Source organism: Cebidichthys violaceus, unplaced genomic scaffold (assembly GCF_023349555.1).
Source record: "Cebidichthys violaceus isolate CVI_PGR_0920_01 unplaced genomic scaffold, fCebVio1.0.p SCAF_8, whole genome shotgun sequence".
NCBI classification, from domain to species: domain Eukaryota; kingdom Metazoa; phylum Chordata; class Actinopteri; order Perciformes; family Stichaeidae; genus Cebidichthys; species Cebidichthys violaceus.
The window spans coordinates 1,606,909-1,619,231 of NW_027176964.1; the positions used below are offsets into that span (position 1 = coordinate 1,606,909).

General features: G+C 42.9%; 1 protein-coding gene across 3 annotated transcripts in view; it reads right to left on the reverse strand.

Moving 5' to 3' along the window:
- Window positions 1-12,323, reverse strand: part of LOC137866035 (microtubule-associated protein tau-like) — a 102,405-nt gene that overhangs the window by 48,662 nt on the left and 41,420 nt on the right. For all 3 annotated transcript variants that reach the window (XM_068701672.1, XM_068701671.1, XM_068701670.1), the window contains exons 3-6: window positions 10,010-10,096; window positions 9,130-9,207; window positions 8,448-8,687; window positions 567-1,883 (exon numbers count right to left, since the gene is read on the reverse strand). In XM_068701672.1, coding sequence (XP_068557773.1) covers window positions 567-1,883; window positions 8,448-8,687; window positions 9,130-9,207; window positions 10,010-10,096 — 1,722 coding nt within the window. The remainder of the gene's footprint in view (window positions 1-566; window positions 1,884-8,447; window positions 8,688-9,129; window positions 9,208-10,009; window positions 10,097-12,323) is intronic.

The following is a 12,323-nucleotide window of genomic DNA, read 5'->3' on the forward strand; positions in this document are numbered from 1 at the left end:
CAAGGACCCAGGTCATGTGTGTGTGTTTCTATAGACAGAGAGGAGATGGTGGGAGGTTACACGGGCAGCTGACAGTCATATGAAACAGGAGACAGTGGAGCAAGCAAAGACAGTAGAGCTATCAGAAGCAGCAGGTCAAGTGATAACATTGTTATGATCATGGTAACAGGAACACAGAGGCAGGCAGAGGGAAGTCAAATCAGACAACTTATCAGTTTAATGCACACTACATTTGTGTCCCATACTCTTGCCAATAGATGGGAAGAGTGATTTATCTGGACACAAATGTTTTCTTTGGTAAAACAATTGTTAATGGTGATAAAGAGCAGATTTGTGTTTGGATCAGATTAAAAATGAAGCTGCTCTGCATTTATGTCTCGGGCCCTGGTTATTACAAATACATAAAGGAAAGGATCAAGCACCAAGCAGGCCTGGCGCTCAATCCACAGACAAAGAGCCATGCATAGAGGAAGACAAAAAGTAGCTACTTCCTGCTAGCCTAGCCTACAATGATTTTATTCAAATGTACCCCATGTTATTCATAATCTTCCCTGTAGTTCACCAACCTTCCAGTGGGGGGAGCTGTGGCGGCGAGGACTCCTGGTGCTCTGAGTGTGCAGGGAGAGAAGGAGGGGCTGCGGGGGTGTCGGGTGGTGGGGAAGTGACTGTTGCTGAGCTAAAGGGCGTGGCTACACTTTTGGGGGGAGTGTCTGACGGTGCTGTGGGGGTGGCTTCCTTCTTACAGGGAGAAGCTGAGGGGATAAGGGGCATGGCTGAAGTGGTAGCGGAGGCGGTAGCTGCAGTCAAACTGGGTGTGGCTGTGGAGGACAAGAGTGTGGCCATGGGGACAAATGGCTTGGCATCGACGTTGAGGGCTGATCCCACCGCAGTTGTTGGAGGGCGTGTTCCTACAGAAGCTAACGGTGATGGCTTGGTGGACAAAGCAGAAGTAGGAGGGAGGTCTGGAGTGATCTTGAAGGGGTTGTAAACAGAAGTGGCTTGTGAAGCAGGGATGCCGATTTCTGTTGGGGTGGACTTAGTCAGGGCAGCCGTAGCAAGGGAAGGGGTGTTGGTAATGGGGGTGGTGGTCTGCGAGTCAGGAGAGGTCTGGAGGACTGAATCCAGGAAGGAGAAGGTCTGGGAGACGGGGCTCAGATTTTCCCCGGTCATCAATGCTAGACTACCACTAACATCCCCAGCTGGACTACTCTTGATGGCAACACAAGCCGTTGTGCTGTTATGTTCAGGTTTGCTCACTGAAACCTTCTCTTGATTTGCTTTCGGACCACCTTTATCAGACAAGGGGAAATCGTCTACACACATCGGCTCATAAGAGCGTGGAGATGCATCTGTTACAAGGCTAGCATGGGAACGGTTGGTGAAACTGGTGGGTATTTGTGCAGGGTCAGAGGGCAAAACAGGGCCGGGCTTTGAATCTGGAGCTTTGGAGTCAAAAGGACCAGAGTTGGCAGTTGTAGCCCCGGTGGGAGCGACTGTAGCCGGTGCAGGAGAGCTGGGCTGCTGGGGCACTCCCCACTCCTCTGGAAGTCTTGCCCGACTCTTAGTCTTCCTGCCTTTCACCCTACCCCCTCCTCCACTCTCTCTGATCTCCCACTCGAAGTTCTCCTCCTCGTCCTCCTCCTCGTCCTCCTCCGCTCCGCCCTTATCCTGCATCCCATGCTTGTCTGATTGGCCGACGTTATTCTCCTGGCTTGCCAGGAAGTCGTAGACGTGGTCACGGCCCTTCCTCTTCTTCTTCCGCCGTCTCTGTTGTTCCTTGCTAGCCTCGCCCCCCGGCCCCACTCTCTCGGGGCTGTGGGGGTCGGAGGCGGAGGAGGTGGGACTGCTGTCGTCCATTGAGCCGCTGGGAGAGAGGACGGGAGCTGCCGAGGGGTGGGGGGGGAGGGTTTTATAAGAGGAGGAACCAATCACATACTGTGTCAGAGAATCAGCTGCCGAAAAGCCATCAGATTGTTGTCATCGTAGATGGTTGTCACTACGTCATGTGTAAATTGTTTACTGTTTCATGGCAGTAAAGACTGGTCTATCAATAGGTTAGAGTTAGAACAACAGTAAGGGTACTTGGGACTAGGCCACTCCCAGTACATGTGCCAGTATTTGTAAAGAGCTTGGTGTGCTTACTTACAGTAGAGGCTTCATGGACTGGAGATGAAAATTAACTGTATCTCTGTATAAAGAATGTGACTTCAAATATCGAAATGTATCTTTATCGTACGTATTTATATCCGCAAACAGATTGGGCGGGTTGGGTCATAAAAAAAACCAACATTGTGATTAATAGCGGATGGGTGAAATGATAATTCATTGATGAGGAACATATTTATTACATTCTCTAATATGTGAACATAGCAGGGAGCAGAACAGAACTGGTGCTCTGCAGCAGACAGCTTCATTTTCCATCAGTGCGACCCCATTAAGAGAGACGCTGGATGCATTTACAGCAGCTAAACTTCAGCGATTATTTGAGAAAGTAAACATTTGTTTCCATTTCGTCTGTCAAGTTTATAACTACAGTTTTTAGTTTGGCTGCATAAATGTCCCACTATATCCGCTGCAGCGACTTGGCTGTGAACGTGGAAACTTTGATAATGACTGAAAGCAGCCTCTCTAATCATTACAGCAAATTGTTAAAGAACACTCATACATTCATACACAACACAGTCTACAGGGATTGTTAGAGGGGGAGGGAAATGTCCATGCGGGTGTGGGTCTCTAACTTAAAGAAAATAATGAACTTGGGTGGGTGGCGGATGGATGATTTATAAATACCAGCAGATTCAGATGACGTTAGAGCAGATTCGCCCATCTCTATTATTGGTGGTCCCAGTCAAATTCAAATGTAAATAAATAAAGAAACGTCCATCTATAAATCAGTGGAATACTCTCTTAAAGTGGACATATCATGAAACCCCCTCCCATCTGAGTATCTCCACCCACAGCTTGAGAACTACCTCTGCAAAGGTGCACCATTCCTGTTTTTTTTGGAGGCCAACCAGAGCAGTGCTTTTTCAGGAGGGGGTCTTAAAGAGACAGAGGGTGAATTCAGCTATATTCAGACGGACAGAATGAGAACAAAAATGATGTGCTTTTTGAATATTAAAGAATGTAAACATGTTCTAGTAGAAACCTCAAATAGAAACAATATAAAATGCATGAACTGGAAAATGAGCATGTTATGTCCCCCCTTTAATAAGGGAGCTACTTCGATCCCAAAGACAACCATTAATTCAGTAAAACTAGGATTATCTCCCAATCAAGATTATTATTCTACGGGTTTGTCTGAATGTGGGTATCTGGGAAAATTTGTATTCAATCGTGAGTCGTGAGTAGAATAACGCGAAGGCAAGCTCTGTTCTCAATACAAACATAATGCATGCCTCTTACCAGACTACCGAGAGCCCTGATGGAGAAATGACCACAGCATATTGCTCATCCCTACTAGTGGCACGTCTGCTAGTGTTTACCGCCATAATAACCACAATCTGATTGCTTTTGGGCTCCTTTTGGCACAAACTTTTGAAAGTTTCATAAAACACAAGGTATGTGACGGTGCCTGCTTTTATAAATACATTCAACGTGTCATTTACTCACCTGTTACAGACTTTCTATATTTCAGTAAAGGCACTGGATTGGAATGTGGATAATCAAGATTTTCAGGTGCTGTTTTACAGCAACATAATGGTTCAGCACTGAGCACCGAGTGAGAAGAGCTTCTTTCATGTATCTGCTTGGTTGTGTCTCCTCTCTGCCAGCGTGGTTTGAATTAACTCTTAATTCACATTTCATATAAAACACTGTTTTCATTCCTATTTGCCAATTTTTTTATGGTAACTTCAAAGGACCAAAAGCTCACTGTGACTGGAGGCCTAGTGCTTATCCACACTTTACATCTTTACAACAGGTTCAATACAGTTGCTTTTGGACATTACGGGATCATTCTACTGTATATTGAAACCAATTAATACAGTAAAATGAGAGGAAATAAAAGTGGAAGGCTCCATTGTCTGGCCATATCGTATTGTGTACATTTTCAACGCTGAACATTCTGGAATGGACTGTGTTTTAAGATAGCACTTTTCAGCCCAGAAATTAATATAATGTGTGATTCTCTCAATGTGGAAAATGTTTGATTCCCCTCCCCTCTTTTTAAACATCATCATCATCATCATCATCATGACGCATGACCTCATGTCTTGTGTAGAGAGCAGGCACACACAGCAGAGCAACACAGACACACCTCCAGCAATGAAGCTCTGAAGCGAATTAACAAGCTAAATAAAGCAAGCACCTTAGCATGCACGATTCAAGGTAAAATGCATGCATGTTTGAAGAACCCTGGCAATAAATGGATCATTGTCTCACATGCAGGATAACATATGTAACCGAATCACAACGCCGTGACAAACTGTGCACATGCAAGTTTTAACAAACAAAGAGAAGAAATGATCCCTTTGTTTGTCTGCTCCCACTATCTCCTCTTGTTTGGGGAACGAAGTCATCACAGTTTTCCCTCTGAGGCAATATTTCTCAATATTTGACGAGCACATCATCGGCTCAGAGAGAATGAGAGAGAGAGATGAACAGACGGATAGACACGGACAGACCACCTATACAACCCTCTCAGTCTGCGTGTCATGCCCCCTTTCTGTCTAAATTCCTATTCCTCTATCTCAGCTTTCTCCTCAATCTGTCTTACATCACCTGACGTTAATGTGAATCCAGATGAGGGCGCACTCTTCCCTCTAAACCGGCCACCTTTCCCCTGTTTTTCTAAATTGATTGAATTCCTCCTTTTGGCCTCCAATGCTTGCCCAGCTAGAAACAGCTGGAGGAGGAGACAGGCCCGGGGCATTATCGTCTATATTTAATGTGATAAGGTATTTAATGGAGAGTACGTCTTAATCTGGGCTCTGGCTAACTGCCAAGGGAAACGTTAATGTTGGAGCGCTGCCTGGCTGCCTCAAACACGTTGCCAATGCAAAAGAGCTGCGTGTGAGAGTTAGACTGCACAGACAGAGGAGCAGGTGTGTAGAGGACTTTAAGGGAGGTGGAAAAAAAGGCTTATTGATGAAATTATTAAGATTCATAAAGCAGCTACTTGTGTTTCTCATATTTTCCTATAACCTTTCATTTTATACACATCGTCAGCAAACATATTTTGGTTCTTGTGGAACCATTTGGCTCAACAGAGCACCGACTCATCCATGACGTTTTATGACTCGTTGCTTCGTTAGATACCCGGTGATGTGAGACGGGAGGAAGCTGAAATGCATGACCTGTCATGGCTCTTTCTGCCTGGCAACAGGATTGGACTACTCATACTCAACTCCTCTTATTAAAGCTTTAAGAAAGGGTACATTCAGGAAAATGTCTTTTTCTTAAAACATCTTTTAAATGTGAAATGTCCCCATCAGTGGTGTTGACATCAGAAGACTTTACCTGAGATATCTTGTATGATGTTTACAAGCAACTAGGACAATAACAAAGTACTTCAGTATCAGTGGAATGACATTGCTTCTAGGGGAGTAAAAGGCCTTTTTCATGGTTTTTGTTCTGATGTTGTGCATGCTGCCATTGTTCAGGGTATTAGTAACATCTGTACTCCCTCATTCTGGGTGTTATATTAATTATTACATCCTCAACAAGTTCTGGACAAAACCACCACCTCCCAGTACTTTGCACCATATCAAATCCAGGGCTCTGACAGACAGCTGGAGCTAATGGCTAATTCTGCATTCTGAGCTATTATTATTATGATTATCAGCATTTCCTCTCATTACGTCTGTGCAGTGGTGGAAGAAGTGCTCAGATATTTTACTTAAAGGGGACATATCATGATCATTTTCAGGTTCATACTCTTATTGTAGGGTCCTACTAGAACATGTTTACATGCTTTTATGTTCAAAATAAAACATGTCTGTCTGAATATACCTGTATTCACCCTCTGTCTGAAATGCTCTATTTAATTGCCTGTCTCTTTAAGACCCCCTCCCAAAAAAAGCTTAGTCTGCTCTGATTGGCTCGTGATAAAAGTAGTATTTTTGAATTGCTTGTTGAGTCACACGTTTCTTGATCAAGGCAGCCAACAAAGAAGTGAGTGTGTCGTCGTATTTCACAGTGTGTGGGTTGGTAGGTTCTCACAGTACCCAAAAGTATGTGCATGGGCACTGAGGAGGAGAGCTTCTCATGAAACGTCCCCTTTAAGTAAAAGTACATTGTAGTATTGTAATACTACAATGTTTGTTACAAGTAAAAGCTCTGCATTCAAAAGTGTACTTATGTAAAAGTAAAAAAATAATAGTAACAAATTATAGCTACTTGTTATGCAGATTGACCCATTTCAGAATAATATATTTTACATTGTTTACATTATTAGGTTATTCACTTTAAAATAATTGAATTACTTTATATACTGCTGGTAGCTAAACCTTTAATAATACATTATTAGTTGACTTATATTTTGGATTAATGATCTAAATCTGTAAAGAAACTAAAATTAACAAACAGATGCAGTGCAATAAAAAGTAAAATATTTGCCACTATAATGTAGTGGGGTAGAAGTATAAAGTAGCATAAACTGGAAGTACTTGAGTAAAGTACAAGTACCTCTAACTTGTACTTAAGGTCTTGTAGGATCAAAGACGGGGGTTGGTTATCCAAAGCTTGCTGTCGTCCAGATGATGTAACAGGATTGGCACATTTACAGAATGTCTGCAGGTACTTTGTGTGATGGAGCGGTTAGCTAAGCACAGGATTTTAAAATAGCAGCATGTGATTACATCACTTCTCTTTAATGCCTTATAATCTGCTGTATAATTATAGTTATAAGCACTCACCAACAATAATCATATCACATGCTGATACATTTTCTAATGACTTACCTGTATAAGGTCAAGTATCATAATACTGCATTATAATCACTGGTATTATCAAGCATGCATGGCTCATTTATTACATTTATAGTTACTTTTATACTCTGACCTATGATGAGACTATTTGTGTAGCTCTGCAGGGAAGAGGTCAGAGGTCAGCTTGGACAGAAATGGCTGGTCATGGGAATTTCAAAATAAAGGTGTATCTTAAAGCTGTTCTGTATTGTTTTCCACAGTGCATCGATGATGTTGGCTTGTTGATCATTGTCGTTACACCGCTAGTTACAAAGCATTTAATGTGATTATAAGGCACTGTTATTGTTCAAATGTATTTTACAAAGTTGTTCTTGCATAGGTTTAAGGATATCTTTTTCACTTAAAGCAAACTTATAATCACATTATAATGCATTTTAACAACGATTATGATGTATTATAGAAATAATACAATGTATTACAACTATGGGAATTATAACACACTGTGATTATGATATTATTCAGAGCAGATTATACCAACTGCTAAGTATGTTTATGATGCATTACAGACATGTGCATCATAGGAAGTGCTACCTAATATCTTTATGCTCAGACAAATACATTTCTAAATCTAAAGACAACAGTTACCCAACAGCATTGTGTAACAAATCTCTCCTCCAATCATGGCTGGTTTCTAGAAGTCTGTTGAAATTCCCTGTAATGAACTCGGATAGTAAGTGTTACATAAGAACCAGCCTGTACTGGGCTATCTTTAGCACACAACACAACAGAAGGGAGAGGAGATCAAAAATAAAACCCTGAATAAGAGCTTGCTTAATATTTCATAAGTTCTGCACTATCAAAACTCAGATGCTGAGTCATTTCAGAAGTTCATTTGAGGGCCATGCGGATAGAATCAATATTTCACGCCGAAATTTCAGCTGATAAAATAACTATTTGCAGCATCTCTATTACAGAATCTGATATATGGTTTTGAGGAAAACTATACAGGAAGACTGCAAACAGCACGGTGGGCTGCTATTGACTGGAGCTGCTAATGATTATTATGAACATTAACAATTCAGGATATAAGGCAGCTAGACCTTCAATGGGGAGCCGTCAGACTGCAGTAACTACAGAAGACATAGCACTATGGGTTGTCCTGTGTTTATCATGGTCCCATCTGTCTGTTGGTCCAGTTTGTCAGAAGATGACGAGAACACAGGAGAGTAACGCAGTGAGGCGACCGCTGACGTTTCCACCTACAGTGGGAAAGGCTGCCCTCTGCTGCTGAGAGCAGGTCCTGTGTGAGGATCTTCTCCTGTCACCACCCGCCCCTGCTGTCTAGAATAATAAGCATCAAATTTGATATTTTGATTAATTAAATTGAGGATATGAGCAGGATTTAGTTTTGTTTCAATCTGGCCAGGGCCCTAGCTGTAACCTTTATCCTCACCCCAAAACCACCCTACGTGTACCGCAAGTTCCTCCTCTCTCCTCATTCTCCTGACTCCCCCCTCCCCCTCCCCCTGCTGCCACAGGCACACAGTAACAACATGCAACCCCCCCTCCTTCTGATACCTGTAGAGTGATCCATGGAGTGGATTCCCGGGCCGCCAGACGAAAACAGATCGCCGGTTTTAAACGGACTGCTTCCACCGGTGTTGCTGGTGGTTTTGTTGTCCACGCCAAATAGACCCGAACTCTTCTGGGCGTCCATGGCTGAACCCATCCCGGTCTGGCCGAGAGCGGTGCTCATACTGGTCTGGAACGGTGGCAGGCCGGACCCCATGGTCCCTCCCATCCCAGACTGAGAAAAGCCTGATGGAGAGACGAACACAGAGATACATCACCAACAGACTACTATGGAAATCGTACATTCTGCTGCTTTACGACCTGTTTTTTTGAATATTAGGAAGCTGTAAAAATAGTGGTGAGGTACCAGATTGATTTTTTAGAGATGATTAAACTTGATGCAAAGCTGATTCAAAATCCTGTTAAATGGTAAATGTGTATGCAGCCTGTGTGGAGTTTTATCAGCCAGCAGTGCTGAACAACTACAAAGCAGCAGCTCACGTCAAATGTTTGTTTTCATAGATTGCCCTCCAGGGTGATTTCCACACAAAATATCTCATTAATCACAATAATGTTTGTCACTAGATAATGTTGCTATTAGCACATGAATACGGATATTATGACGTCATTCCAAGCTTCAAAGTCAGAGGTAAAAAAAAGACACAGGAGGTGAAAAAGTAAAGTGGACCTAGAAATGAGTCAGGCACGCTGTTGTCCTTTGTCTTGTTCAGGCTCCATTGATCTGTCCTCCCACCCATCATAGGACCTGAAAGAGAGAGACAGACAGACAGACAGACAGAAAGAAAGAGAGAGAGAGAGAGAGAGAGAGAGAGAGAGAGAGAAATGGAAGAGTGACCAGGGGAAGTGAAATTGGAGAATCAGAGAGGACAGTGAGAGAAAGTCAAAATGAGGAGGAGAACGAAATAAGCCAGCAGAACATAGAAACAAATGCTAATGTTAGACTTATTCAAATGTGTGCCTGCAGTATGTTAAGTTAAATGGAGTTGCACGAAGCACCTGAATATAGAACATGTATTGGACATTTTGACATGTCACAGTGGGAAAAACACGGGCGTAACTAATGGAATGAATGATGGCTGAATTTCATGAAGCCGCTTCAGTGTCAGTGTCAGTGTCAGTGTCCTGGTACACTGTCATGGCTGACTGAACAGAACTGAGCCATACGTATTGTTACTGGTGACATCTGTCAAAAAACAAGGCCCACGACCCAGAGATGCTCTCCAGTCCAAGTCAAGTCTTAGGTCTTTGAGTTACAGCGACCACATGAAGAATGTGACTATTCCCTTACAAGGTTGGGTCTATAGTTTTTGGTAGCCGAGACCACTTTGCTAGTCCCACAAGGGTGTTACGAGGGTATACAGCGGTTTGCTAGGTCCTTGTGAAGCTCTTTTTGCTTGTGAGTACACATTAAACACATGGAAGCCTGCGACCACAAAGAGTCACAACTGGTGAGTGATTTTTCAGACGGACCTACAGGTCATAAGGGCCGCTAACTCAAACTTATGTGCAAACTGCTTCTATACGACAGTGGAAACACACTCCCTCACCAGACAGGTAGTCAGAGCTGAAGGCGGGCTGTCCTGGTGGGTCTTGACGTCCACCTGATGACATCATTGACGACATCATCCCTGGACCTAAAGGAGATTAAAAAAAAGCACGATAAGCATCATCGCCAATCAACAAACACGACGGAATAGCTCGTTATCCTGTCAAGCTTTTCACTACTCAAATGACTTATAAACACATTTCCAGGAGTGACGTGTCTGAAATAAGACTGAATCCCAGACCTACAGAATAAATGACAAACACACCGAAAACCTGAATCTGTCACTCTGCTGTGTCAGCTGTCAATCAAAGAGGTCCCGCTTCCCAAAACCCGCCTCTTCGGCCTGTGAGTGTGTGTGTGTGTGTGTGTGTGTGTGTGTGTGTGTGTGTGTTATGTATTTTGACAGTGAGGCAAGCAGACACAACACGTCGCTGAAGGGACTGTCACCATGGGCCGACAGCATCTGCGGCTCCCCGGGCTCCGCCCCTTGCTGTTGGGGGGAGTGGGTGTGTCTTAAAGGGTCGGCCCCCATAACACACTCACACCCTCTAAATACTGGACAGCGGAAACCAACTGGCTGAAACGGATCAAGCTTGGGACAGAATCATCATCATTGACTGAAGTAAAGATTTGCACTGCTGGCTCCATATTAAATCCAATTATCAAACTATTCAGCTATTATTATAGCAATAAAAGTATGTTATCAACTAAATCATAATATATTTACTGCAAGTCCACTTACTTCAGCAGGCGCCATTACCTGACAAATTAAGCTGAGCACTACCTCTACTGTTGTTGCACTGATGAAAACTGTAACATAATTGGATCAGACATATGAGCCATATTTATGTAAAAAATACAAATAAAAAAGACCCAGAATTCAATAAATACCTGTCAACAAAAACTAAACAGCTCCAGCTCTAGAAAAAGATTTTCATTTGAATAAATATCTGTATATCATTGCCCAATGAGGTAACACAATGGAGATTTCCGCTAATAAAAGTATTGAAATATTGATATATTGGAAGTATTACAAACTAGATGCCGTGTTAAGTTCCTGTGAATGCAAACCTGCAGCTTCACAATAAAAGCATTTAACTGGAAAACATGAGTTGACTTTTATCATGAAAAAGTCACAGGAAGTGCAACGTGACACCGACCGCTAGTTCATCAGCAGAACGTCTAGGAAACAAGCAAACCTTTTGGGGGAGGAAATGAGCAGTAACATGAGCTGTTAGGGGCGGAGCTACAGAGCCGGGAACTACTTTCAGATTATGGCTGTTTACAGAATGATGGAAAAAGGCCAATTACTGGCAACATTGGATGTTAGCGCCAGTAAATAGTAAAGCTCTCGTTTTCACCGGCTCTAAATGTGTATTGTATTGTTTATAAGTATCTGCTATTTCCTGTTGGAATCCTTGTGGAATACCTCTATATATTAATTTTGATAAAGTACATTTCACCATGAATTAGCCTGCTGCTGCAGCGACACAGCAGATATGATATGTCTGTCCATGGTCCTGAAGCACAGACTGTCAGGTCATTACTAACACTCCTTCTTATTGGCTAGTAAATTGGTGAGTAGTGCTTCGAGTTGGTTTGACCCCTCCATCCACCCCGACCCTCCCCATTCGGACTTTGATTAAAAAAACACATTTGTGATACTACAAAAACTAAAGTAATTCAAAAGAAAACACGTTTCCCTGGAAACATAATTGACAAAGCAGCTTCATTCACTATCAGGAGAGCAGGCTGGGCTGCTGTGCTGAGACACATGCAACATGTTCAATGTGCACCTGGAAAGAAAACGCAGTGCTTTACACTCAAGCTGTTGTTTTGAGGACCGATGTCGGTGTAATGGTTGAGATCATGAATAACGAACAAGCGCGCATTAACAGGGAGTTTGGACGCACTGGCTCGAGTGTGTTTCTTTATGGCTGTATCTATTTTCGGCTCTATAAAAAAGTAAAGCATACGTGGGTTGCTGAATTTACATGCTGCCGAAAGCAAACACACACAACCACACACACACACACACACAGACAGACACACACACACACACACACACACACACACACACACACACACACACACAGAGACAAACAGCAGACAGAAAAAAAAATTATTTCCAGACACAATGCAACACAATTCTTCTCTCTCTCTCTCTCTCTCTCTCTCTCTCTCTCTCTCTCTCTCTCTCTCTCTCTCTCTTGTCTTCACTCTTCAGCTGCCAGTCTCTGATGCTGAGTCACGGCTGTTTCCCCTCATCATTGTCCTACTTTCACTCAACACCTCTTCGTCTTCATGGTTTTGCA